The 26,655-nt window shown below is 41.8% G+C and overlaps 1 protein-coding gene and 1 long non-coding RNA gene across 2 annotated transcripts in view; both read right to left on the bottom strand.

Moving 5' to 3' along the window:
• The window catches only part of LOC119426746 (proprotein convertase subtilisin/kexin type 6-like), a 30,301-nt gene extending 10,049 nt beyond the window's left edge, over positions 1 to 20,252 (bottom strand). The window contains exons 1-19 of the mRNA XM_037694330.1: positions 20,036 to 20,252; positions 18,733 to 18,837; positions 13,963 to 14,073; positions 13,738 to 13,881; positions 13,020 to 13,096; positions 12,701 to 12,789; positions 11,725 to 11,897; positions 11,407 to 11,619; positions 11,140 to 11,240; positions 7,195 to 7,298; positions 6,905 to 7,022; positions 5,513 to 5,701; positions 5,011 to 5,147; positions 4,709 to 4,867; positions 1,510 to 1,612; positions 1,120 to 1,316; positions 933 to 1,020; positions 750 to 853; positions 484 to 613 (exon numbers count right to left, since the gene is read on the bottom strand). Coding sequence (XP_037550258.1) covers positions 484 to 613; positions 750 to 853; positions 933 to 1,020; positions 1,120 to 1,316; positions 1,510 to 1,612; positions 4,709 to 4,867; positions 5,011 to 5,147; positions 5,513 to 5,701; positions 6,905 to 7,022; positions 7,195 to 7,298; positions 11,140 to 11,240; positions 11,407 to 11,619; positions 11,725 to 11,897; positions 12,701 to 12,789; positions 13,020 to 13,096; positions 13,738 to 13,881; positions 13,963 to 14,073; positions 18,733 to 18,837; positions 20,036 to 20,200 — 2,507 coding nt within the window. The 5' untranslated portion in view covers positions 20,201 to 20,252. The remainder of the gene's footprint in view (positions 1 to 483; positions 614 to 749; positions 854 to 932; positions 1,021 to 1,119; positions 1,317 to 1,509; positions 1,613 to 4,708; positions 4,868 to 5,010; positions 5,148 to 5,512; positions 5,702 to 6,904; positions 7,023 to 7,194; positions 7,299 to 11,139; positions 11,241 to 11,406; positions 11,620 to 11,724; positions 11,898 to 12,700; positions 12,790 to 13,019; positions 13,097 to 13,737; positions 13,882 to 13,962; positions 14,074 to 18,732; positions 18,838 to 20,035) is intronic.
• A 5,474-nt stretch (positions 20,253 to 25,726) lies between these two features.
• On the bottom strand, positions 25,727 to 26,239 carry LOC119430214. The gene is made up of 2 exons (XR_005187892.1): positions 26,126 to 26,239; positions 25,727 to 25,993 (listed from the first exon to the last, which is right to left on the bottom strand). It is a non-coding gene; the product is annotated as an uncharacterized LOC119430214 (long non-coding RNA).
• Positions 26,240 to 26,655: the final 416 nt, after the last annotated feature.

Here is a 26,655-nt window from a genome sequence, read left to right as displayed (position 1 = left end):
TGCACACAGGTGCAGCAGGTGCTAAATAATTTAAAATAATTTATTTTGAATAAAAATTCCATGCCAATTGTGCGGCTCATCCATAAATCAGTCAATTATGTGTCATGTCCAGTCTTATTTTGGAAAAACTGCAATAGAGCGAGTCTGCAAATAACTAACTGCGAATTAACGAGGGACTACTGTATTTCCTAATTTTACCTCATGCGTGGACTGAAACTGCATTGGTTTTACTTTGAAGTTGTTTTTTTTTTATTCACCTACAAAATGATGCAATACGTAGATCAAGATGTGTGCATGATTTCTCAAGAGGGACTCTTTATCAAAGTGTTCTGTGAAAGAAACCTGTAACTACCCACCGAGTGATAAGAAAATTCTCTGCTGATGATTTCAATTTGTCCCCATGCAAAGGAACTTAAACGGATCTACTTTTTCCACATTCTTGACGATTTTAGAGTGAGACAACAGTTGAGATAAATTAGCAACCTGTGACAAATCTTATGAGGAAGTCCTGCTGTTTTTTCAGAGTAGTATCCAGGAGCACAGGCCTGCACACATCTCCACTCCTGCTGCAGGAAGCCCTCGGCACACTGGATGCACTCCTCCTCACCCGGCCCTGGCAAACACATAATTAAAGCTTAATGTGGATAGTTCAAAGCCAGGATGCTGAACACTGTACACAAATCCCCGGATCTCATGAATCAAAGTTTGTTTTTAAGGCCTTGTAAAAGCCCTACAACAAACACACTGACCTGTGCAAGTCTTACAAGACGAATGACAAGGGCTGCAGGACATCTCTTCCAGATGGAAAAAGGTTCTGTTGCTGCATTCGGGAACACAAGTCATCCCTGCAAGACTGAGATACAAAGCAACTTTTTCAATAAATTGTTTATAAGCAAACTTGAATGTTTAAATAGTAGCTTGTCTTTGCATACCGGTAGCCTTCGCTGCAGGCAGTACATTTGTCGGCCTGTCGCTGACACGTAACACAGGTGTCATGACACTTCACACACCGTCTCTGAGCTGCATGCAAAAGTCCCAGTCAGTGTACACAAATCTACATGTTCCTATAAGAAATAAAATAGAAGCCCAAGAAACTTTGGTTGACAGTGTTATGCTCACTCTCGTCTGCAAAGTAAGTCGGGGGGCAGGTGTTGGTGCAGCTAGAGTTGAGCGTGCTGAGGTACAGGCCTGTTCTGCAGGAGAGACAGTCACCAGGAAGTGGGCCAACACACCTCTCACAGCCTTTATAGCAGCGCCCACACCGACGAGACAACAGGATCTCGTAGTGTCCCAGAGGACAGTGACTTACGCAGGTTCTACACATGTACAGAAGTTCAAGCAAAGTTAACTCCTAGAAAAACAGAATTGTTAATTGACATCGTTCAGGGATCATTTCAGTGGTTGTTTTTTTAAGTTTGAAGACACAATTAGGGGTTTTAGTGTTTTCTTTGAGAAACATGTAGGCAACTTCATGTTTGTTTTGCTCTATTTTATTTTTTGATCTCTTACCTGCCACTTTTTAAGCTGCCCAGACTGAAGTGAATGCAGTTGAGACAGTGTTCAGTGTCGGGTCCATCACAGCCCTGGTTTCCACACTCACTGTGGCATGGCCCTTAATGAACAGCATATCAATCATCACCACCATCAGCATCGTAATCAACGTTAATATTATTAGCAACAATAAGGAATCATTTGAAAAGACCTTTACAATGTAAACAATTGGCATTCTGCATTTCATCTTATTGAAATAATCAAATAAATATTCTATCTCAATGATAAAATATACCAGTGAACCCACGACCCAAAAAGGAAGAAGCAAGAAAAGATAATGGATGGATGTTACCATGTGTGTTACCTGTTGTTCTGTCTGTACAGCACTTTGGTTGGCCTTGTTGCTGTTTTCAATTCAATTCAATTCAAATATACTTTATTAATCCCAAATGGAAATTACTTGTTGTTGTAACTCGTTATCCTCATTTCATTGAGAGATGTTATAGATGCTGATGGCTGTAGACAGGAAGGATCTCTTGTAAAGGTCCATCCCACAGTGGATCCTAAGAAACTGGCTGCAGATGCCGTCCGATCCGTCCACCCAGACTCGGCTGGCCTCTCGGTTCCCCCGGGCTGTAGGACCGCCTGAATGCTGGGCTGAACTCCTCCCAGAGCGATGGCCACTCCTCCCAGCAGTCTGCCGAGCTCCTCATCGCTGTGGACAGTCAACTGTAGGTGCCGAGGGACAATCCTGTCCTTCAGCTGTCATGAGCCGTGTTTCCTGTTAGTTCCTGGATCTCAGTGGTCAGGCATCGAGCACAGCCGGCAGGTAGATGAGAATGCATCCACAGAACATCCTTTTCAACTCACTTGGGATTTGGAGCTGTAGTTGAGATATTATTTGAGCTTTTGAGATGTTAATTAGCTGCTGGATGTAGAAAACTGCCTTGTTGCCATGGTTACGCATCACAACAAATGTCCAAAACTAAAAAAAGTTTCAGTAAAAACCCTTCCAGCTGCACAGCATCTGATACCAGAGGAAACAATCATCCAAAAAAATGTGATTTACATCCAGAAAAAGAGGAATTAAAGTTTCCAAAAGCAAAATCTCAAAATGAAAGTAACAGAGCTGCTCCACCATGCAGCCACCTTGAGCGGCGCAATTCTAGAACTAAGTGCTTTATAAATTAAGTGGTATGGTATGTATGGATGTATGGATGGATGTATGGATTGACATTTAACCAGTCAATTAAATGATTTTTTTTTTTCATTTACGCTTTATTTATCCAGGTAGTCTCATTGAGCCACAAGAACTCATTTTCAAGAGACCTGTTTAGGAGCAGATGGGGCCTTGCTCATGGGCCCAGAGTGGGGCGAATGAGGGTGGGGGCAAGTGTGGGTACTTCACCTACCCCACCCACATTTTTTTTTTTTTGATGTTGTCTGTACTGGGACGTGAACCGGCGAGCTTGCCATCACAGGCCCACCTCCTCTAACCTCTGCACCACCACTCCATATACAGTGGTTTTCAAAGTAGAGGCCACCAGGGGGCACTAGGGGGGCCTCAGAAAGCTGGAGAGAAGAAGATTTTAAAAAAAGCAAAAATAAAAAATAGTAATAGTTATAATAAAAATTACCCATAGGGCAATGTGTATCTGTAATTTCCAGATAAACATGCTTGAGAGAGAGGTTAGATTAATTTTGTTTTGTTCTTCTGGTCAACAGTTTGTTGAAAAGTTGTTTTCTTCAGTGGGAATATAAACACATAAAACATGTTAGTTAATAACATTTTTATGCTCAGCAGCTGTAATAATTAATTGAATATAGTGAATAAAAGTTAAAACATTCTAAAATGTTGTGTTTCTTTACATATTTTGTAGCATTGTTTGTGGGTTTGCGAGGGGGCCTCAGCCAGAAGTTAATGCTGTTTGGGGGGGCCATGGCATGGAAAAGTTTGGGAACCCCTGAACTAATAGACAATCAACAATTTTATCTCTTAGTGTTTTTTATGGAGTTTAAAATAAATAAATAAATTGAAACAATTTTTGAAGAATGCTGAAGTAACAACAGCCAGAAACTCAACGTTTTTCTAAAAAAATATATATATATATTTTAAATTATGTTCTAATTTGACAATATGCTGATGTTTTGACATATAAACTCTATTTGTGTAAAGTAAACCAAGATTTTAAGAAAAAAATGTAAACACTCATTATTTTTGCCAATGTAAACACCCTTCAATGTCAGTCTGTCACTCCCTGAGAGCACTCTTAATAAGAGTCAGAGATTCTTTATTGTCATGTGGTACATGTGGTGGAACGAAATTATGTACACAGGGTCCCAGTTACAGCCAACAATAAAATGTAAAAGAAAAACAATAATAACTATAATAAGACTGGCAGACATAAGCACAAAGTAAAATATAAGCCTCCAATAAATTGTGACGGGGGAAAAAAAACAACCTGTCGTAATAAATAAAATAGTTCTAATCTGTAAGAGGCAGAAACATCTGGTCATCACGCGTACATATGTGTGCAGTGTTAGATGTGACGTTAAAAAGACACGTCACTAACAGTTTAGAAGAGAAATCTTATTTATAGTTTGTAAAATTATTGAAAAATTATCAAAAATAAACTGCAACGGTTTAAAAACTGTAAACTTTCAGTAATGCATTTAAACTTTGAACGTCAAGTATGCATGAGGTGTAGAGCTACACAGGAATAGAGGTATAGAGGAAGGGCTGTGTTTTCTCACTCGTTTCATCAAATTCATATTCGTGTCCATGAGGAAATTTTTAGTGTTTCTCTGTGAATTATAGCAAAAACAATAGCCGACTATTTCCAACTGAGCCGCATACTTTGATGTGTTTTTCTACCGAAGTTGTAGAAGAATCTGTAGTGACAAAAAAGTAATAAAGAGGCTTTAACATGTATGCAATAACACCATTAATTTGGAAATCAAAAAGAACCTATACCTAAAGTTTTTTGGGGTTTTTTTTTTTTTTTTGAGAAAAACACAATAATGGATTCTCTCTCTAAAAGCTAGTGGTTGTTTGTCTCGTTTGTATCTATAAGGCCATGTGATACACTTGTGATCTCTTCAGGGGGTACTCTGCCTCACACAGTGACTGCTGGAGATAGACACCAGTTCCCCCATGACCTGAAAAGTAAATGGAGGGTTAAAGAAAATGGATGGATGCATAGATGCATTCTCTCACCCCTGTACTCCTCCTCCTCTTCCTCTTGGACCTCTGGCTCTTCCAGGTCCTCTGATCCAGGGTTCTCCAACTTTTTTGAGAAGGAGTTTTGAACAGAGTGCTGCTGGTACAGGTTTTGAGATGTGCCATAAAGGATCAAAGTCCATTCTTTAAGGCTGCCTGTGCAAAATAGTATTATTATTGACAATTACTAATACAAAAAGTATTAATTTTAGCAACAAAGCTATACAGTAGATCACTTTGTTAAACAGTTTATTCAAACATAAAATGAGTCCAAGTGTTCTTGTCTTGATGGATCTCACCCAGCACCTCAGGGTTACGCAGCTTTGAAGGGGAGTCGGTAATCTCCAGTGTCCATCTGCCCTCTGACCTCTCACCCCAAAAATGAACAGTCATGAACTCCCAGTCCCTGAAGCCCTCTTTGGAGCTGTCAAATAATCTGTGAAAATATGTCTTTTTTTAAATAAAAATATTCACATTGATGGATACATTTCTTATTCTCCAAGCAAAAAGGCTTCTGGTTTAAATCTCATTTTTTTATGTGAGGAGAACATTTGTTCTTTGTGTTCATGTTTCTCTGGGTACTTTGGTTTCCTCCCACTGCTTAAAAACTTGAAAATTAGATTAAATAATTATTATACAGTAAACTGGTTTGAGTGGGTAAATTTAGTATTATGATGGATTTTGTCCAATGGCAACTGGGACAGAATTTAAACTTGTGTTAAAATTTAGCACAATGCTTACTGCATGTAGCTACCATTGCAGACAGCGTGAATTAGATTGTTAATTATATAATGCTCTAACCTTCTGGCCAGAAGCTGTGTTCTTGTGCCCGATGGAGAGATGAGGTTGATCTTCAGGTCCCCCCGTCGTGGGTGAACAATAAACACCCTGACCACCACATGCTCAAGGTAATCCACATGCTGCTCTGGTTCCTCCGAGCATCCAGAGACGGTAACACTGCTGTTCAGGCTCTGACCGGCATGGATGTGCCTATCACAGACAGAAACAGAAGTGTAACTCCTTATTTTAAAATCTATGCATTATTCCCCCACTCGTTTTTAAAGGTTTGACAAATTCACACAAGTCTGTCTTGAAAATGAGAGAGAAACTGAAAAGTTTGGAAAGACTGCCCAAGTCAATATGTTTGCCATGACGCCAGAGGAAGCATCAAGTATTTCATGGAGACGATCTGAAAGAGTGGATCGGTTAACAGCAGTAGTCTACATCTCTGTGGACGTGCACTGTTGTGGATCGAGAGGAAACTCAGGAACAGTACTTTCCTTATTTAACTGCTGAACTTGTGCTTCAAGTAAATAGTCTCTTGAAACCAGAACAACATCAGGAGCTGTAACTATGTGTCTTCTGAAATGAGAAGTGGAGAAGAATCCTTGGATCTTCTCACAGTCTGTGTTGACTTTTTTTTTTTTAAACCAAATGCTCAGTATTAATTTGATATTTACCAGCAATATATTGAGATCTCTTGTGTTCATGTTTTCCAGGGGTTCCTTCTATGTTATCAATCACATTACATTCCCTCAGTCAGACCTTTCTTTATCTCGCACCTGCTCCTTGTATTCATTAGTCTCATCAGTTACCACTGGCATCGTCACTAACAATGGTTAGTACAACAAGTTTTGATAGAGGTCCCAAATGTTGACGTCTTTTAACACATCATATTTACCGGACTTGTCTTCTATGCTAGTTGGAAGAGGAAGTAAAGTGTAAAGAGGAAGTGAAGGTATCTGCCCTCGGCTAGCCATACTAGCTAGATCTGTATGGATGCTACAATTAATTTGTTGTACAGTTCTTGTGCTAACGTGTTGCTATGGTTCTTCATTTTTATTTACTAGCTTTATTTTAGAAGAGAGGCCTTTCATCAATGGCTTGTTGCCATTAGTAGGACTCGTCAATGCTGCCAGTAAACAATAAAGAGGAAGGCAGCTTTATATATATTTATAATACACTATATATGTTATAACTTATATTATATATATTATTATACTAAGATGGAAGACAACTAAAGATCATAAAGATTGAAAGTACCACAGAAACAAGATACCATAATGTCACCATCACTTCTCCTTAATAGTATGAACATTGATGTTAGGTTATTTATGATCATTCTCACACTAGATTTAACTACTGAATTCACAGCATTCCTATTTTTTTCACAACGTTGAAGAAACTTCTCACCTGGTTTGGCGTGCAGGCATCTGACTGCAGGTGTGCTGAGGAGGAACGGTCCTCCACTTCGTTGCCTCCAGCACCATAGCATCTGCGTCCACCAGGCCAAAACCATACAGGTGGCTGACTGTGACAAAACACATCAAGTATTTTTTGGTGGATGAAAATAATGTTTTCTACAACCATCAAACCAGTGATGCACGCACACCTGCTTCACATCTTTAAAATGTTTTCACAATTTAAAGTGGGGAAAGAAAAAAAATGTAGTAAGTTGGCATTAAAAGTAGAGAGTATGATGCCTTTGTGTCCAGCAGCATTGGTCTTCCAGTCATCAGCTTTAAGGTGGGCAGGTCTGGATGTCTTCACTAACAGGTGCTGTACGTCCCTCCATGTGAGTAAAAGGCTACAAGAAACGGAAAGCCCATGTTATCAGTACATAAGATGACTTCAAGAAATGTATTTGCTTTTTCTGACTTTTTATTACTATAACTTCAATCAAGAATGACCGCTGGAAGAATGACCATCAGGTTTTCCTCTTAGCTTTAGTGTCTCTGATCAACTTACCTTAAGTTAACTTACTTTTGAAGACTGTCACTGCTGGTGAATGGATATTAGAAGAAATATTATTTAAGTTGTTTTTTTTTTAAGAAAAGAAAGAAATAGACAGTCCAGACTAACTTTATCTCCCAGTTGTTCAACCTGTGCAGAACCTTTGATGAGCTCATTCCTGATCTTATCCAGCCTCGTCACTCCTAAGGAGAACCTCAACATCTTCATTTCTGCCACTTCCAGTTCTTTCTCCTGTCTTTTTGTCAGTGCCACTGTCTCCAGACCATACAATATAGCTGGTCTCACCACTGTCTTGTAAACTTTTCCTTTGCCCTTTGCTGATACCCTTTTGTCACAAACCACTCCTGAAACTTTTCTCCATCCTGCCTGGACTCTCTTTTTCACCTCTTTACCACAATCCCCATTTTCCTTGACAGTGGACCCCAAGTACTTGAAGTCCTGCACCTTCGTGATCTCTGCTCCTTGTATCCTCACTGTTCCACGTCTCCCCCTCATTCACACACGTACTCTATCTGACTACGGCTGGCTTTCATTCCTCTTCTTTCAAGTGCATACCTCCACCTCTCCAAGTTCTCTTCCACCTGTTCCCTGTTCTCACCACATATCACAATGTCATCTGCAAACATCATAGTCCATGAGGATTCCTGCCTGACCTCATCTGTTAGTTGGTCCATCACCAAAGCAAACGAGAATGGGTTCAGAGTCGATCCTTGATGCACTCCAACTTTGACCTTGATCTGTCATTCTTACATCTCATCTCACCACTGGCTTCATACATGTCCTGTACCAGTCTAACATACTTCTTTGTCACTCCAGATTTCCTCATGCAATACCACACATCCTCCCTCAGCACCCTGTCATGTGCTTTTCTAAATCCAGAAAGACACAATGGAGGTCTTTCTGACCCTCTGTACTTCTCCATCAGCATCCTCAAAGCAATGATGGCATCTGTGGTGCTTTTTCTTGGCATGAAACCATACTGCTGCTCACAAATACTCACGTCTTGCCTAAGTCTAACTTCCACAACTCTCTCCCAGATCTTCATTCATTCTCATCAACTTAATTCCCCTGTAGTTGCTACAACTCTGTACATCACCCTTGTTCTTAAAAATGGGCACCAGCACACTTCTTCTCCATTCCTGAGGCATTTTCTCACACTCAAATATACCATTGCATATTTGAGTCAAAAACCTCACTGTCATCTCTCCAAGACATTTCCAAACCTCCACTGATATGTCATCAGGTCCTACGGAGTTTCCCTTCTTCATTATTTTCAGAGCTTTCTGAACTTAAATCTCACTAATCTTTCCCACTTCCTGGTCCACAGCTTCAATAATCTCTACTCTTCTTTCTCTTCATTCATTAGCTCCACAAAAATACTACTTCCATCTTCCTGTCACACTCTCCTCACTTGTTAGAACATTATCATTCCTATCTTTAATAAGCCTAACCTGCTGCACATCCTTTCCAGCTTGATCCCTCTGTCTCACCAATACATACAACTCATCTTACACCTTCTGCTATGCCTTTGCTACCTCTCTCTTTGTTCTACGTTGCATCTCCTTATCTGTCTCCTCTCTTCAGTCCTCTCACTGTCATTTCTTCTTGGCTAACCTCTTTCCTTGAACAACTTTCTGCACTTCACTATTCCACCACCAAGTTTCCTTATCATCCATTCTCTGTCCAGATGACACACCAAGTACCATCCTGCCTGTCTTTCCAATTACTGTTGCTGTAGTAGCCCAGTCATTTGGAAGGTCTTTCTTACCTCCCAGAGCCTTTAACAGCTCCTCTCTGAACTCCTCACAACATTCGTCCTTCCTCAGCTTCCACCATTTGGTCTTCTTCTCTGATTTTACTCTCTTTCTCTTCTTCAGAACAACAGTCATTCTAGGCATAACCATCCGATAGTGTCTGGTCACGCTCTACCCTGCCACAACCTTACAGTACCCAATGTACCTCAAGTTTCCTCTTCTGCACAGAATTTAGTCAACCTGCGTACTCCTTCCTCCACTCATAAGTCACTCGATGTTCCTGCCTCTTTTGGAAATAGGCATTGACTATAGCCATTTCCATTCTCTTGGCAAAATCCACCACCATCTGTCTTTCCTGGTTTCTTTCTTTGACACCAAACCTACCCATCACTTCCTCATCCCCTATGTTTCCTTCACCAACATGTCCATTCAGGTCTGCTCCAATTACCACTCTTTCCTCCCTGGGAATACTCTATCACTTCATCTAGAACCTTCCAAAATTTCTCTTTCTCCTCTGTCACATCCAACCTGTGGAGCATAACCTGTCACGGTCAGCGGCCCCCGCTGCCCCCCCATCTGCCTAAGCCTCTGCTCTTCATATCACAGCCCCTGCTTTAAGACCATTCACGTTTTTTCCTGCCTCAGTTTTCTGTTTATTTCATCCTGTTTGGTCCTGCACTGCCTATCACCCATTTTCTGCTCCTGTCACTCTCTCTCAGCAATCTGCACTCATCTGCTGCACCCTGTCTCTGCAATCACCACTCACCTGCCACACCTGTTCAGCTCACTACTTAAGCTCCACTGTCACTCTCCTCAGTGCCAGTTTATTGAAAGCCTCACAGCAAGTAAATTATCCAGCAGTCCTCGTCCACAGTTTCTTTGTTTATGACCACAGCTTTGTTCTTGACTCCTCGCCTTGTCTTGCCCTTGTCTGGATACCACGCCTGCAGCTTACACGGTACGACCTTGCTCCCCTCTTTGACAACGACCACGGATTCTCCTTTTTGGATCATCCTTTTGCCTGTTCACACAGCTCCTGGCTCTCGACCCCTGCTACGTCTCTGGATTCTGTTTCCTGCCCAGCCCTCCAACGTTCTTTGTCTCAGCTCTGCTCCTGCCACAGAAGGTTAGTGATGTGCACACCACCTCTCAGCTCCCAGAACCTTTTTGCAGTCACTAACCTGTCTGTCTTCATAGATTGGACCAGAACTGAGGCTCAGATCCTTCAGACGAACGCCTTTAATAAAATAAAACCTTTTATTTTAATGTTGTCCTGAGTCAGGTGTTGTGCCGATCCATACAGACTCGTTACAATAACCACTGACTTTTAGCATCAGACCTTCTACTTCTAACATCAAACACATCACCCTATCTGACAGTCTTTTCACCTCTACTACATTCTTTGCCAACTCCTCCTTCAGGACCACACCTACTCCATTTCTCTTTCTATCCACACCATGGTAAAACAATTTGAACCCTGCTCCAATGCTGCAAACCTTGCTGCCCTTCCTTTTGTCTGTTGGACACATAAACCATCTACCTTCCTTCTCTGTATCATGTCAGCCAGCTCTCTACCTTTGCCTGTCATTGTCCCCACATTTAGAGTTAATACCCTCAGTCCTACATTCTTGACTTTCCTCTTTTCCCTCTGCCTCCTGACATGTGTCCTTCCTCGTGGTCTTCGACTTCGATATAATGGGAAGCGTAATTCTATGTATTATTTCTCTTACTATAAGAACACCTATAATCCCTTTTTTAATAACTTATCCCCTATAAGAACAGAAAATGATTTTGTTTTGAAAAAAAAAACTTGAGAAACATTGAGTGTGACCAAAACTGACACACCACAAGAAAAAAATGCAAACGAAAAAAAATCTAAACGTGTAAGAAAAGATGTAAAAACATGTAAACGTGACTAACTTTGCCTCCAGAGCGAGAGCTATGATTCCAGCCACAATGGGAGCAGAGACAGAAGTGCCTGTATGACCCTCAGTGCAGCGATGCCAGATATCAGTGGTAACCTTCCAAAACGCACAAACACAAATTTTCTGATCTGATCCGTCATTAAAAATTTGAATCTTTGTTGCCTCTGGTGCCTGATGTTTGACTGTTTTTGTTTTCTATCATTAAATGTCATTTATAAAATCCACTCTTCACAGTGACTGACTTGAGGGAATTCTTACTTACGATCTTCCGCTCGTGAAACTCTCCACTGCTGTAGGTTGTGGCCATGATGGAGCTACACATCTCTAGGTACCAGGGCTTATTTCCATTCTCTGTGGTGCTCGAGACAGAGATGGTGTAGATGCTGCTGGTGTAACCATCACATGAACAGTGATCATCCTGCTGACCTCCATTACCTGCTGCCCAGACAAATATGGACCCCAGGCCTTTGCGGCCCTGTGTGACATAAATACACAGGTGTCTTGTTGCAAATTCAGACATAATTATGCTTATTCATACTGTATAAAACATCAGATAGACAGTTGGAATAATATTTAGGACCTTCCTGATGCCTTGCTCAAAAGCCTGCTTAGTTAAAGGCCCCGGGCCATCTACTGTCCTGCCGTCATCTTTTGGTCCCCAGCTGGCACTGTAGATGTGGATGTAGTCAGGTCGAATTCCCAAAGACTTGGCCTCCACTATGTCAGTCACATCACCATCCAGCATTCGAATCCCTGTTTCCATGGTAACACCATCACAAAACAAACTGTACCTCCATGTCCCATCCAGTTCTATCATATCCAACATATCTCTATCATATGAGACTAACCTGTATAAATAAAGGTTGAATGAATGAACACTTAAGTTTGCTTTCAGAAATATTTTTATATCTGAAAAATTAAATGTATATACAGAAGAGCATTTTGGATTTAAAGTGGACTCGAATGAGCTGGTTTTTTTTACTATGGTACTCAAAGATGATTTCCCTTACATTTACATGATTTGAATTCTTCTGTAACATTTTCAGTTTTGTTTTTGTGCTTATTCTTTAACATCTTCATAAATGCATAAAATCTAATTATTTCAAACAAGACCAAGAGCAAGTTTAGTCTTTAGACTCACTGTTACAAAAGTACTGGTTTCCATTCTACTCATTACGTCATTGCACACGTTATGTACTTTTAAACTAAACAGGACAAAGATGTCCCACACAAAAGAAAACAAAAATCTGACATTCAGAGTTTTAAAACATCCACAAATACTTTATGTCTTCACATTACAAGGGGAACCACTAATAATAATATAAGACAATAGAGATAATAATCTCAGGTCTGTCTTGTAAATGAGTCCTCGAGGCTCAGTGGGATTAACCTGTCTAAATAAAGGTTGGATGAAAAACAAGCAAACCTTAATTAGCAGTTTGGTCAAGGCCTTTTATATTCTGACTCATGTTACCACACAGAAAAGACAAAAAATTATATATATTTGCAGAGATAATTTGAAAATATTTTTGCAGGAGAGGTACAGAGACATTTACCTCCAATGCGAGCGTTGTAGGCAACTCCAACGATGCAGTGGGAGTTGTTGGCTGCCGCTGCCACTTCACCAGCACACCGAGTCCCATGTCTGGATGTCAACAGAGCACACCCAGTAGTTACCACTCCATAAGCAAGTAAGACTTGCTGAAATATCAAAATGGTTTGTTTTGAAAGAAAAAAAACTATCTGGAAATTACAGTCATTTTATTTATATGTATGTCTTTCAGTATGATGAGTGTTTTCACTGGAAGGATGAGGGGTGGATTGTGGAAGTTGGGGCACAAATAAAGTTAAATGGGATACAAAAAAAATTCGTACATGTTTTCATTGCGGGAATCATAACGTGGAGTAGGATCGTAGTCATTCCCATTCACGTCAAAGCTCGCAAGATGGTCCTGGAAAAAGGAGACGCAACAACAGTAAACATGACAACAGCAGAAGGAAGATACAAAAAAAAAAATCTTTATTTTAGAGTCACTGTATCATCATTCTGTATCTTTTCTGTCACTTCTCTTTCTGTCTTTCACTGGACTGATTAGTGGGAGCTGAAACAAATATATTGATGAGGCTGTAATGGATCACGTCACCAGTGCAGCTACAGCGTGCGCTCCTAAGACATCATTACCTGCAGTGTCCCATCAGTGCGGACCGAATTTGGCAAAAGAGCCTTCTCTTACTCTGCTCCTATACCCTGGAAGATCTTGTAAAAAGATCTGAAGCTCTCAACCTTGACCTCTCTAATGGATTTTAAACAATTACTAATTCAATGCAAAAATCAATGCTGACGTGCTCCTGCTTTGAGTAGTTTACCCCGTTTTATAATGTAGCATGTTTTTTGTTTCACTTCTTTTATATACTTTTCATTTTATATGCTTTTATATGAATGTTTATTGTTGTCTGTACCTCATTTATGTTTTTTGTTTAAAACTGGTCTCTCTTGTAAACGAGTCCTCGTGACTCAATGAGACTAACCTGTATAAATAAAGGTTGAATGAATTAATTATTTGTACTTTAAAACAGACGACATAACACATACAAAGTTCTGAGAGAGATCAGGGTGGTTCCTCTCTATGCCGTCGTCCAGTATGGTGACCACCACGTTTCTGCCTGTGTATCCTCTTTGCCAGGCAGCCAGAATGTTCATCTCTGAGCGACACCGGCTGTTCTTGTCATTGCAGTGCTTCAGAGAAGCATGAACACATGCATTAACCATCTTTTCTTGTCCAAAAGACTTGAAAACTAACCAGTGTAGTACACTTACAATGTACCACATGTTGGACCATTTAGGGTCATTGAAGTAAGTGACGTTTGGATCACTTTGGACGGAGCGTTTCTCTCTGGGCTTCACTACCTGCTGTTGGGCCCAGTCCACCTGAGGAAGGAAATGAAAAGGTCACAGATATTTACTGTCCTTCACTATTACTATAATCAGACATTTGAAGTTTGAATGTTAAACTTTAAAACACTAACTTGCATGTTGTTTATTTTACATCAGAACACATCTAATTGTAGCACAGGAGCTTTAAACTGCCCGTATAAAAACTTAAAAGTTTAATGATATTCTGTGCACATTGAATTATCTTCATTTGTGTATGAGAACTTTTATTCAACTCCTTAATACATTATAAAGAAACATATCCATCACTTTTTCATGATGCAAGCCACTTTTAAAATGACCAAGTCAAAGTGATCTACCTGCAATAAGGCCTTGTTTACACGAGAACAACCTCTGGAAACATTTGTGTTTTTTCAATATTTATTGGGGGGTAATAAACAAACAAAGAGCGGGTTTACATGAAAAACGCTGTCGTTTCCATGTCAGTTGGGTTGCCAGATAAGAAATTATGAACTATAGTACTTTTGCTTTAAAATTATAGTATTTTGATCTAAACTGTCATATGTGCTGAAGAAAGATGTTCTAAGATGAGGTGTGTGTTGTGTTTGTTGAAAAATGGTGGGGGTAATTAATACGTTTTAAATTTATCTGGCAACCTTGCCGGCTCATCTGCATTCATTGTCCATGCATCGTCCGCATGATCACAGTTATGTCCAAATGGGTGAATACAAGACTTAAATGAACTTTTCTTGTGCAGTGCATTTATAAATACTATTACACTGAACTGCACTGAAGTTAACTGAATTGAACTAAGGGCAGCATAGAGGAGCAGTGGTTAGTGCTGTTGTGGTTGGTCCTGGGTTCACCTCCCAGCTGCACCTTTTCCATGTGGAGTGCAAATGTTCGCCATGTGCACACAAAGGTTATTTGCAGGTGGTTTCCTCCCAGTTCAAAACATATATAGTACAGGTTAACTGGAAACTCTTTTAAGTTTTACTTAGGTGTGAGCATGAATGGTTCTTTGATTCTTCAATGTCCTGGCAACCTGTCACCTGCTTATTCCCTTTCATTCATTCAAAAGGACAATGATTAATTCAGATTTAAACCCTATTATGTGCTTCTTTCACTTTTTGGTGGTGCTAGAGTGAAGATTACCTACCGTCATGGGAAAAGACAGAACAAATCTTGATTTTTACATATCAGGGCATAATAAAATTACCTTTATTATAACAAAAAAGGGTTCAATCATTTCATCTGGACCAGTTTCTTTAAGGGAGAAACGTTTCATCTTCCATCCAGAAGACTTCATCAGTCTGTGGCCTGCCAACCAGATCTGTCCCATAAGTAGCCTTCATTGCTGTGTTTCAAACCAACCTCTTGTTGAAGCAGGGTTTTAACACATGCAAAAGGACTCATCTGTCCAATGAGGATCACCATATGGTCAGCTCGACTGCTCTGCTTCACATATGACATCACTTATTGCCCAGGACACCAAAACATCATGACTGTCTTTCCAGGCTACCACGAACTGCTGCAAATGAGGCTACAGAGGAACCTGACATGATTGCAGTTGTTTTAAGGGGTCACTGTGTGCCAATTCACTTTCAGAGTTCACTTTTGCCAGTGAAACCTGCCCAGAACTGTCACTGCTGCACAACCAGATTCAAAAAGGTTGGCTCAAATGCAAACAAGGTCTGCCCGAGAACCTTACTTCATTATTTCAGGTACGAAATGAACTGTCAGTTCGTGGTTCACTGATAATGAGAGGGACTGATCAACTAGTTGTTCCTGTTTCATTACATGTCAGAGTTGTTGATTTAGCACGAGGGACACCAAGGCATAGTCCGTACCAAGCAGAGAGTGCGTGAACTGTTCTGGTGGCCACAACTGGACAAACTTGTACATTATGTAATTGCTTCCTGTGTTAACTACCAGTTCAGTGATAAGGTAGCTATAACTGTCCCTACTCCACTTACACCAGTTGAGTTGCCCAGTAAACCATAGGAAAAAGTTGCAATATTAATCTATAGATTCTGTATGAAGAGGAATGGGAGAAGAAACGAAAGTGAAAGTAAACGGAGAACTGAAGCTGATTAACATTATCGCATTCTGCCGTCAGGAGTGATGAACCAAAGTGTAGGAGGCTTGTGGAAAATCAAAGTATTTATTTTACAAAAACAAAGCAAAAGCTGACGGGGCAGCGTACTCACAATTGAACAGGACACCGGACGGAAGGCAGTAACACACCATAAGGACAATCCCGAGACAAAGACAAGACACCAGTGAACTGAATACACACACACACACACACACACACACTGATTAGGACAATGACAGATACCTGCAGTGATTAACATGACACAGGTGAGACACGGGCTGCACACAGGGAGGGAAAACACTGAGAGCAGAACTGGAAACAGATAGAGACAGGTCAAAACCCCATAAATCCTACAGTACCCCCCACTCAAGGGATGGCTCCTGACATCCCAAGAACAAGATACATCCAACTTGGGTGGGAGGCGGGACAAGACAGGACAGAGCAGGACGAGTAGACATAGGACCAAAAGAACAAAAAAACAGCAGGAACAAACCTTAGGGAACACAAAACACAAAAAAACAGGACACAGGACGGAAGGCAGAAGCACACCATAAGGACCAAAGTCAAGGTGGACGATCAGGAGACCGTCCAAGGTGGGTCTGGAGTTCAGGCGGACGGTCCAGTGACCATCCCCAATGAGGCAGGGGATCAGGAGGGCGACCTGGGAACTGTCCATCCCCAGGCCCGGGTCCCGACAGGCAGCCAGGAGACCGTTCATCTGTGGGCTGCAGGGACGTCCACCTGTGTCCACCTGGACTCAAGCAGGCGAGGACCTCTTTGTGTGGATCAGGGGCCAGGACCTCTTCAGGCAGACCAGGGGGTGGACATCTTCGGGCAGACCAGGGGGCGGACCAGGGACAAGGACCTCTGCAGGCGGGACATGGACGAAGACCTCTGCAGACGAGCCGGGATCTTCTGCGGTCGGGCTGGGTGCGAAGACCTCAGGTGGGCCAGGATCTTCTGTGGTTGAGCTGGGAGCGAGGACCTCAGGCGGGCCGGGATCTTCTGCGACCAGGCCAGGAGTGAAGACCTCCGACGAGCCAGGACCTCAGCCAACGAGCTAGGAGCGAGGATCTTGGGTGAACCAGGAGCAAGGACGAGGACTTCAGCTGAGCCGTGAGCCTCAGCAGATGAGCTGGGGTCCAGATCTGCAGCAGCAGGTGGTGGAGTCAAGGCTGCTGCAACAGGTGGTGGAGACAGGACTGCAGCCATAGAACCAGGGACCAGGGCTGCAGCCATAGAACCAGGGATTGGGGCTGCAGCTGGAGAACCAGGGGCCGGGGCTGCAGCTGGAGAACCAGGGGCCGGGGCTGCAGCTGGAGAACCAAAGACTGGAGCTGCAGCAGGTGATGGGTCCGGAGCTGCAGCTGGAGAATCAGGAACTGGAACCAGGGCTGCAGCAGGAGGTGGAGTCAGAGCTGCAGCAGCAGGTGATGGAGGAGTCAGAGCTGCAGCAGCAGGTAATGGAGGAGTCATCAGAGCTGCAGCAGGTGGTGGAGGAGTCTCTCTCTCAAACAATCGTCCGTGACAGCCAGGAGGAGAACGAGGAGGAGATGGGCAGCGGGGTGCAGCAGCAAGACGCGTTGATAAGGGAAGGAGAGACGGTGAAGCTGAGGACCCAGGTTTAATGGCCAGACGGGTTCCCCAGAACTGAGTCTTTCTTCTCTCCTCCATTTCCTTATCACGACGAGCTGTTTTGTCCGCTTCACGGGCCAGAAACTCGAACAGAGTAATCATCGTCCTGCTGGGTTCAGAATCGTCCCGGGATTCTATCACATTCTGCCGTCAGGAGTGTTGAACCCAAGTTCAGGAGGATGACAAGAGGCTCGTGAAAAATCAAAGTATTTATTTTACAAAAACAAAACAAAGCCAAAGCTGATGGGGCAGTGTACTCACAGATGAACAGGACACAGGACGGAAGGCAGAAACGCACCATAAGGACAATCCCGAGACAAAGACGAGACACCAGTGAACTGAATATATACACACACTGATTAGGACAATGACAGACATCTGCAATGAGTAACATCTGGAGTAGAATGGGGCAGTGGTGGCGCAGAGGTTAGAGAGGTGGGCCTGTGATCGGAAGATCGCTGGTTCACGCCCCGGTACTGACAACAGTGGGGTAGGTGAAGCACCCACATTTGTCCCTACCCTTATTTGCCCCACTCTGGGCCCATGAGCAAGGCCCTTAACCCACCATCTGCTCCCTAAACAGGTCTCTCTTGAAAATGAGTTCTCGTGGCTCATTGAGACTACCTGTATAAATAAAGGGTAAAAAAAAAAAAAAAAACTGAAACGACACAGGTGAGACAGGGGCTGAACACGGGGAGGGAAAACACTGAGAGCAGAACTGGAAACATAAGGAAACAGAGACTGGACAAAACCCCAGAAACCCTACAAACATGTCTGCTTATTTTACCTTAATGCAGACTTGCAACCCACAACAGAAAGTGGCAGGCAGTTTTCTGGAGCATTAATGTCAAATAACTACCGGTGAGATAAGTCACATCTTTCATCAAAAGATTCACTCATCAGATGACTGTATGTAAAACCCTTTTTGATGGAAACGTGACAGGAACTGACCCCGGCCTTACCTTGGGATCCATATGGATGAAGCTGTGGGGTCCTTTCAAAGAGAAGGCAGCCCTGCGAACCACTCTGCTGTGGTGAAAATGGTAATGATCCTCCAGCCTGCCTATCTGAACAAAACACATTCAAGGGCAAGAAAATTACTATAAAACTCCCATTTAGTTAAAAATTCAACTTGACTTGTGCAGACCTGCACAGAAGAACCATCACTGCTAACTGTGTTGTTACATTCAAAGCACATGTCCATCTTGATACAAAGAACATTATATCCTCTAATAAAATGCACATTTTCTTTAGGTTTTATCTCTAAAATGAGAACCAAATTCTTACCACATGCACAGCTGGCAGATGTTTCTGACGGAAAACAACTTCATTTTTTCCTCTCCCTGTCTTTACAGTTTTTCATTACTACAATTTCAATACGCGTGTTTCATTCTTCGCCTAAAGGCACAAACTGTGGACCGAGAACGCATTCATCTAAAAATAAGATTTACCAGGTCATTGTCAGGACAAACAGGAAATATCCACCAGTTACAAACACAGCTATTCTTTAAATTTCTCACCAACGTACACTTTCTGTGCACAGCTTCTCGTTTTCTCCACATGCTGTACTTTGCTTTATTGAGGATAGTCTGGAATTTCTTTCATCTGTATTCTTGTAAACTTTGGAATTAACTTGCACAAGCTGTTTGCCCAGTCACAGGGGAAGTTGAAATTTATCTTATCTGTAAAAAAGTCCAGACAACAACAAACTAAATTCTCATCAACATTGGATGTCAGTTTTGTGCATAATGAATTATGAATCATTAAAGGGAGTTTTGGGTTTGGAGACCTAACTTTTTTACTTGTAAATCTTGAGATATAAAAGTTTTTGAGTTTATTAGATCCATTTGTGGGAAATATAAAACAGTTAGGATGAAGGAAAAATTCATCATAAACATTTAAATCACTTAGCTCCCATGCTGTAAGTTCTTGCATCGGCTAAAACAAGAAACTTTAGAAAAAGAGTATCCTGATGCATGCTCAATAATCCAGATAGAAGAATCTAAAAAAGTTCAATCTGGTCCTGAGGACAAAACAAAACGAAGCAAAACAACAAAATAATGTAGATGTGTGTAAATGTGTCTACAATTTTTTATTTGTTGTTTTGCTTTGTTTTGTTTTTTGAATGTCCACAGGACCAGATTAAACTTTTTTTAGATTTAGAAAAATAGATAAAATTTTGTATAAGTTTGATCTCACTGGAATAAATTATTCCTCAGGACTGTGACGTCACTACATCAGACATGGAGGACACACAGTCAGTACCTGTCCCAGGTTTCTGTAGCCATACTTTACTGCGATCGTGTCGGCTCTCTCCGGACCACCAAAGATCCGAACCGCCCAGTGGTTCGTGAACACGTCCCCGCGCCCCCGGAGCGCAGACTGACCACCGTCCACACGGAGACAAACCAGAAGCAGAAACAAAGCCATGACGCGCCCTTCTGCTCGGAGACACGAGCCGTCCGTTAGTTCAGCGGAGAAACTTCCCCTGAGCTGAGGGGGGTCGGGGGAGGAGTGTGCGCGCGCGTGTGTGGGGACCTCCTCAGTGCTGAGGAGCAGAGAGGAGGAACAGCTGCTGCTCTCACCTGCATCCACGTCTTTTTTTAACAACCGTCTATAAGCATCAAGGACTTGAAGAGACCAGCTGCTGGGGAAGTGTTCCAGATGTGTAAGCAAGTATGCACCTCTATAGCATCAGAGAGGCAGGCCTACGAACTGAGTATTAACAACAGGTTGGATGATCCCTCTTTTTTCTTTGGAATGGAGCACATGGTTGTAGTTTCCAGAAATAATTTTACGTTTTGATTGGCCTGATCATTGAACAGTTTTCCACTTTGCTTCAGTTTTAAACGAGTTCTGGCCCAGAGAACACAGAGGTGTTTGAGTCAGGGTCACATACAACTTCTTCTTTGCACGATAGAGCTTTAAGCTGTATTTGTTCATGGAACACCTAATGTTTGTGACAAAGAATAAAAGGATCCTGGACCTACTGTCCAGAACAGAATCAGACCAGTTTTTTGAGGGTCCAAAGATCAGGCGTAACATTAACTTTCATCCTTGTCCTTTGAGCTCAGAGAGTTCATAAAAACGTTTTCTGATATTACAAACTGTAGGTGACGATACAAAGTCTTCAGGTTTTGTCTTGAGGAACTTTTTTTAAAATTGTTCCACCATTTCTAGACAGTTTTTCACAAACTGGTGACCTCTGCGCCTCCTTACTTCTGAGATATCCATCCATCCACCCATCCATTCATCCATCCATCCATCCATCATCTTGGTTGTGAGGGTCACTGGTGCCCATATCCACCCATCAGTGTGTGAAAGACAGGGGACATCCAAGTCTCCAGTCCATCACAGGGACACAAAGAGACAAACAACCATTCACTCTCTCACTCACACCCAGAGATAATTTAGAGTTACCAATCAGCCTAACATGCATGTTTTTGGTCTGTGGGAGGAAACGGGAGGAAACCCACACATGCACAGAGAGAACATACAAACTCCACCCAGAAAGGTCCCCGGCCGGGATTCAATCCAACGACCTCACCGAGAGGCAGCAGCTCTACCAACTGCGCCACCGTGCTGCCTGAAATATTCAGCCTATAAAATTCCTCTTGCTGCTGGTTATTAGCTGCAAACTACTCCTTTAGCGTTTTCTTATTTCTGTCACTTTTACAGCCTTTTTAATGTTTTGTTGCTATTAAATTTAAAACTACTCCCCCCCACCCCCCCAATCTACTAAAATATGGGTTTTGGTGATTTGTAAATCACTACTTCCTGTTTTATCACATTTTAAACATTCTGCTTCACAATGTGGAACATAATTTTGTCGCAACTTTTTTCAACTGTGTTGCTGCCATAAAATTCACAATTAAATAGTTTTTTTCCTATAAAGGATACAATTTCTTATTAAAACATTTAAAATGCTTATTTTGTATTATTGTGACTCAAACGTTGATGCTCACAAACAATGACGTGATGTGGAGAGGTTAAGAATAAATGTTATTTTTTTATAATATACCCACATTTTGTTAAGTAAAACAGATTATTTGGCCTTCAGTTTTGCAGCTACAAATCTAGAGGTGATTTCAAGTTTGGTGTTTGCATTTGTGATCTGTTGCTGTGATCCCACAGCATGCAGTTTGAGGAGATCTCCATTCAAAGACCTGGCACTGGTTGCACAAACACGATGGATTTAATCACAGATCATCACCTAATTTTAACTAATTTAACCTGCAGATATGCGACAGCCTTAAACCTTGAAATACGTTTGACATTTTTTCCTGTATATCAACTAAAGTGAATGACTGTGATTATCTTCATCCATCCACATTTGTGGGTGGATTTTATTCCTGAGAGTTCTTGCAGGAAAAGACAAAGATCGATGGTGACTGGATGACCCGGTCAGAGTTTTAGAACCGGAGAGGTTGTGAAAGCACGAGACATCAGAGTCGTCCTGAAGAGCAAGTAAATGGGAAACAGTGGACTTGATTTCAAATGTTTTAAATCTCTGTCTTCTTGGGCAGCTGTGGAGTGAAACATCTCCAGATGTGCTGGCGACACACCCACATGGACAACTCAACCCTTAAGACCAGACAAGTGTTATTTACAAGACAGTAATGTAGAAGGAGCGCCACTCCGTCATTAAAAGTGGAACCAAGTCCAGACTGATAATTAAATTAGGCTCGTTCCATTAAACCTCCGAGCAGACCATCTTCCCTCCAGGTTTCTGTGTCCCAGTTGGCTTCTGAGCCACCGTGGCTTTCCTGAGCTCCCGACACGCCAATAAGCCGTAAATGTTCTAAACATGTTTTGTTCTTTGAAGCTTATTTGAAACGGCTATATACTGGGAACACAGCAGACTTTAATTCTTGCACTCTTTCATGTGTGGGAACAGAAACACATCTGGCACGGTAAAGTTGTTTCCCCCCCCCAAAGCCCGAGCAGGATCTGAGCCAGGTTTCCTCATCAGAGGGTGTGGTGACACGCAGCTGAAATTAAAAAGTTCTGCGACGTTGTCCTTCAACCAATCCCGCACTTGGATTCGTCTTGAACTCATTCGGAGACCGATTGAATCCAGACTCGGTCATTAGTGTCTGTGTGAGTTTGTGATGCAACCAGTGTTATTGTGGAGTGAAGGTGTGGGTCGGTAGAACAGCAGCGCTGCTCACCACCATGATGGTGCACCTCGACTCCTCCAAACATCTCGTCATTGTGGCTAAACAGATCGATGTTTGTCACGTCTGACTATAAAACTTATCTCCTAAAGGTAATTTGGCTTGTCCATTAATCTTGAAGAAGTGTCTTTAGAAGAAGCTTCTATATTAATCAGCACCCTTTAATTAAGTCAGTGTTGACGCAAAACAGGCACACTGGTGTTCCAGATGTTTAGTTCGTGGCTGGATGTTTGCTGGTTCTTGGATAAGCAGCTTGTGACCACTTTATTTTTCACTCTGCTGCTGTCTTTACTTACTCTGCTCAACCTATTTTGTATTTGTATTTATGTTTTTCTATCCTTGACGTGTGTTTTTCTCTTTCAGGTACACCTGCACCTACATCTGGACCTGTCATTCTGTGTTCGTTCGTCTCTCAAACCAGCCGGTCAAAGCAGATGGCCACTTGTCCTGAGTCTGGTTCTGCTGGAGGTTTCTTCCTGTTAAGAGTTTTTCCTTTCCACTATCTCCATTGTGCTTGCGCAGGATGGGAGACTGCAACAAAGTGAAGATTCAACTTGTCTGCTGGCCTCTTTAGATAGAGAACTTTACTAAGTGTTTTATTAATGTATGTGAATGTTTTGTTGGTCAGTCCATTGAGTACTGTTGGACAAGACATTTTGATGCTGGCAAAGTTAAACCACAAGCTGCAGTTAATCATGATCACTAATGATAATATGGTACGCCTTGCCAAATGAAGCTTTAGCTCTGCTTATTAAAAAATAAATAGATGAATATTTACACTAGGTATTTGAGCCTCTATGTATAATGTTGATGGTGTAAGGATTAGAAAAAACCTAAAAGTTCTCGTTTTTAAAGATCATTGAACTTTTGTGTTGTGCAAACATCTAATCCTGGAAAAATAAAAGTTCAAATAAATTATTAAAATCCCCAATTCCCAAGAAATTCCCATGATAAGTTAAAGTGTGACTCTGACTTTAAACATCATCATATGTTTAGAGTTTTTATTTTTATTTTTAGAAGTTCCTAGTTGAGGCAGTGATGCACTTTAACGCCAGCTGAGCTGTTCTGGCAAAGACACAACAGCACATGGTCTTTCATGAGCCAAACAAGAGATGTAGACCAGGAGACTTGGACTGAAAAGGTGGAGGGATTAAATGTTACACCAGTAGTGACTGGGTTCAATACACATGTTAACTTTGGAAACAGAAACAAGTACAAACGCTGTCAAACAGTCGATCTCATGTTAAAAGCATTGAAAGGGTTTCAGAGGAAAACAGACCACAGCTGTGAACTGGTCACTGTCCTGTGGTTGAACTAGCTCAGAGGAACCAGACAGGATGTTTGTTTCACTGCCCTTCAGTGTCTAACTTTAGGTTTGTTGATCTTCTATTTATTAATTTGAGAATATCTTATTGAGCCGAGACATTTGCTCTGCATTATACAAGACTTCCTGTTAGCAGGCAAGTGAAGATGCCATATTATCCAAAAGAAACAGAATTGTCTAGGTCAGTTTATTTGGCCTCTAAACATGAGCAAATTAATTTTTTTAGTAAAGGAAGCTAAACACGAGACGATTGTTGAAACTAAACAAAATCCCCCTGAAAGCCTCTTCAGAGTTTGTAGGTGAGATTCTGTTAGTTACAGCTGTGAGCTTCACATGTGGAGCTCTGACTCCAAATACATTAATCCAGCATTAAGGGACCCCAAAGTCCCAGGTTCGATCCCCGGTCACTGCACACCTCGTGGTGTCACTGGGCAGCACACCTCATCCCCAAAATGCCCCCCGGGTGCTTTCAATAGCTGCCCACTGCACCACCTGGTGGTAGATGTGTTAAATGCACAGACTAATTTCACCATTGTGTGGAAACATACAGTGATGACATTATTATTATTATTAAACTAAAAACTGCTGAGTGTCAGGAGCAGAGGGGTCAGCTCAGATTTAGGCTTCGTTCAGTTGTCATCATTGTTTCAACCACTAGATGGAAGTAAAGCATGTCATTTAAAACCATTTGTAACACCAGCGCTGCACAGCATGCTGCTGTCTGAAACCAGTCTGAACCAGATGCTCAGTCTGGTACAAACTCTCCTGACTTCACACTGCACGCTCGGCAGGAGTGATTACTGGGTTTCTATTGTAAAAGCTTCACCTACTTGTAAAATAGTCATAAAATATTTATAAAATGATGTTTGCATAAATTCCTTTGACAAGTTCAGCGCTGTATTAAAAGGGTGACAGTTTATTTCAGTCTTGGCACAGCTTCAGCTCATCAGTTCTCCCAGACGTGAACTTTATTTCTCCAAACTGAGGCCTTTCAAAGAGCCATTTAGCACAGGTGAGATATTAATTATAAATGTTCCTCAGAAACCCACTTCAAAATGGTTGCACTACCCCTTGGGGGCCGAGATGGTGTAGAGGCAGGGCAGCCAGCTTGGGACCCGAAAGTCCCAGGTTCGATCCCCAGTCACTGCACATCACGTGGCGTCTCTGGGCAGCACACCTCATCCCCAAAATGCCCCCCGGGCGCTTTCAATAGCTGCCCACTGCACCACCTGGTGGTGGATGGGTTAAATGCAGAGACTAATTTCGCCATTGTATGGAAACATACAGTGCTGACATTGTGATGACATTATTATTATTAACTGAAACTAAAATCCGTGCTAGACTTGATTGAACTGACTTTAAAGTCCATGAATCATGACTGAAAGCCAACAATCACAAGCCCACATACATATCACATGTGAACACACGTCACATAAATGACAATAAAAGCTGAAATAATATTTTGTTTATGAATCTATTATCAATGAAGTTCATGAATCATTACAGATAATCCGTTTCTCCGACCATCAGCTCGTCTGTGTCTGTTCAGGAGTTCATGTGGATTCTTATGTGCTGTAGTTGGAGGTTAGCAGAAGCAGATCTGGGACCAGTCAGTTTAGTGAAGGCAGCACCTGCTGGTAAACCTGAATCATGTTCAGCTCCTGGAAGACAGCCATCAGCTCTGATGAAGACTGGTAGTTGTTCACTACAAACCCCTGCAGACTGACACAAAGACACACAGAGAGGCCATGAGTGTGTGAAAATCAATTCTGTTCAACATTTATCACTGACCCAAACGTCCAACCCTCTCTGTATTTATCTGCTGCAGAACTGTCACGTCTCTGTGGTGCATACCCGTTTCTAAAGGTGGAACATGACGGGGCTCCAACAAGAACCTTCATCATCCTCTCTTTGCATTTCTTGCCTGAAGAGTCCACATCCACCTTGGCTGTCTTTAACCGACGACAAAACTCCTGAAGAAAGATTATCACCATTAGAGGGCACAGTAGCATCAGACATAACCTTGGTTTAAAAAAAAAAAAAAAAAAAGTTCAATATTCTATGTCAAAAAACAAAAACGGATAACAGAGGACAGCATATTGAGGCTAAACATCCAGTTGAATAATCTGAAATCCCTACTTTGACCTGTAAATGATGGGACTGTGACATACGGAACTATACAATAGTGCTTTATTTACATACAACTGAAATAAAATGTAAAAAATTATTCCTAACATAAAAAACTTCATGAATAAGCTTTATCTTGTATTAAAGCTTTTATTGTTCCATATTTTCTTACCAGAGCACCCCAGATTATTTTCTAAAACCCAACCCGAGGCTGAAACCCTGTCCACATTTAGTGATAAATCCTGTAGTTACGATTA

The sequence above is a fragment of the Nematolebias whitei genome, chromosome 2, assembly GCF_014905685.2.
Source record: "Nematolebias whitei isolate Nwh7 chromosome 2, NemWhi1, whole genome shotgun sequence".
In the NCBI taxonomy this organism is placed as follows: domain Eukaryota; kingdom Metazoa; phylum Chordata; class Actinopteri; order Cyprinodontiformes; family Rivulidae; genus Nematolebias; species Nematolebias whitei.
Note: the sequence above shows the minus strand (reverse complement) of the source record. Positions and strands in the feature narration are given on the sequence as shown.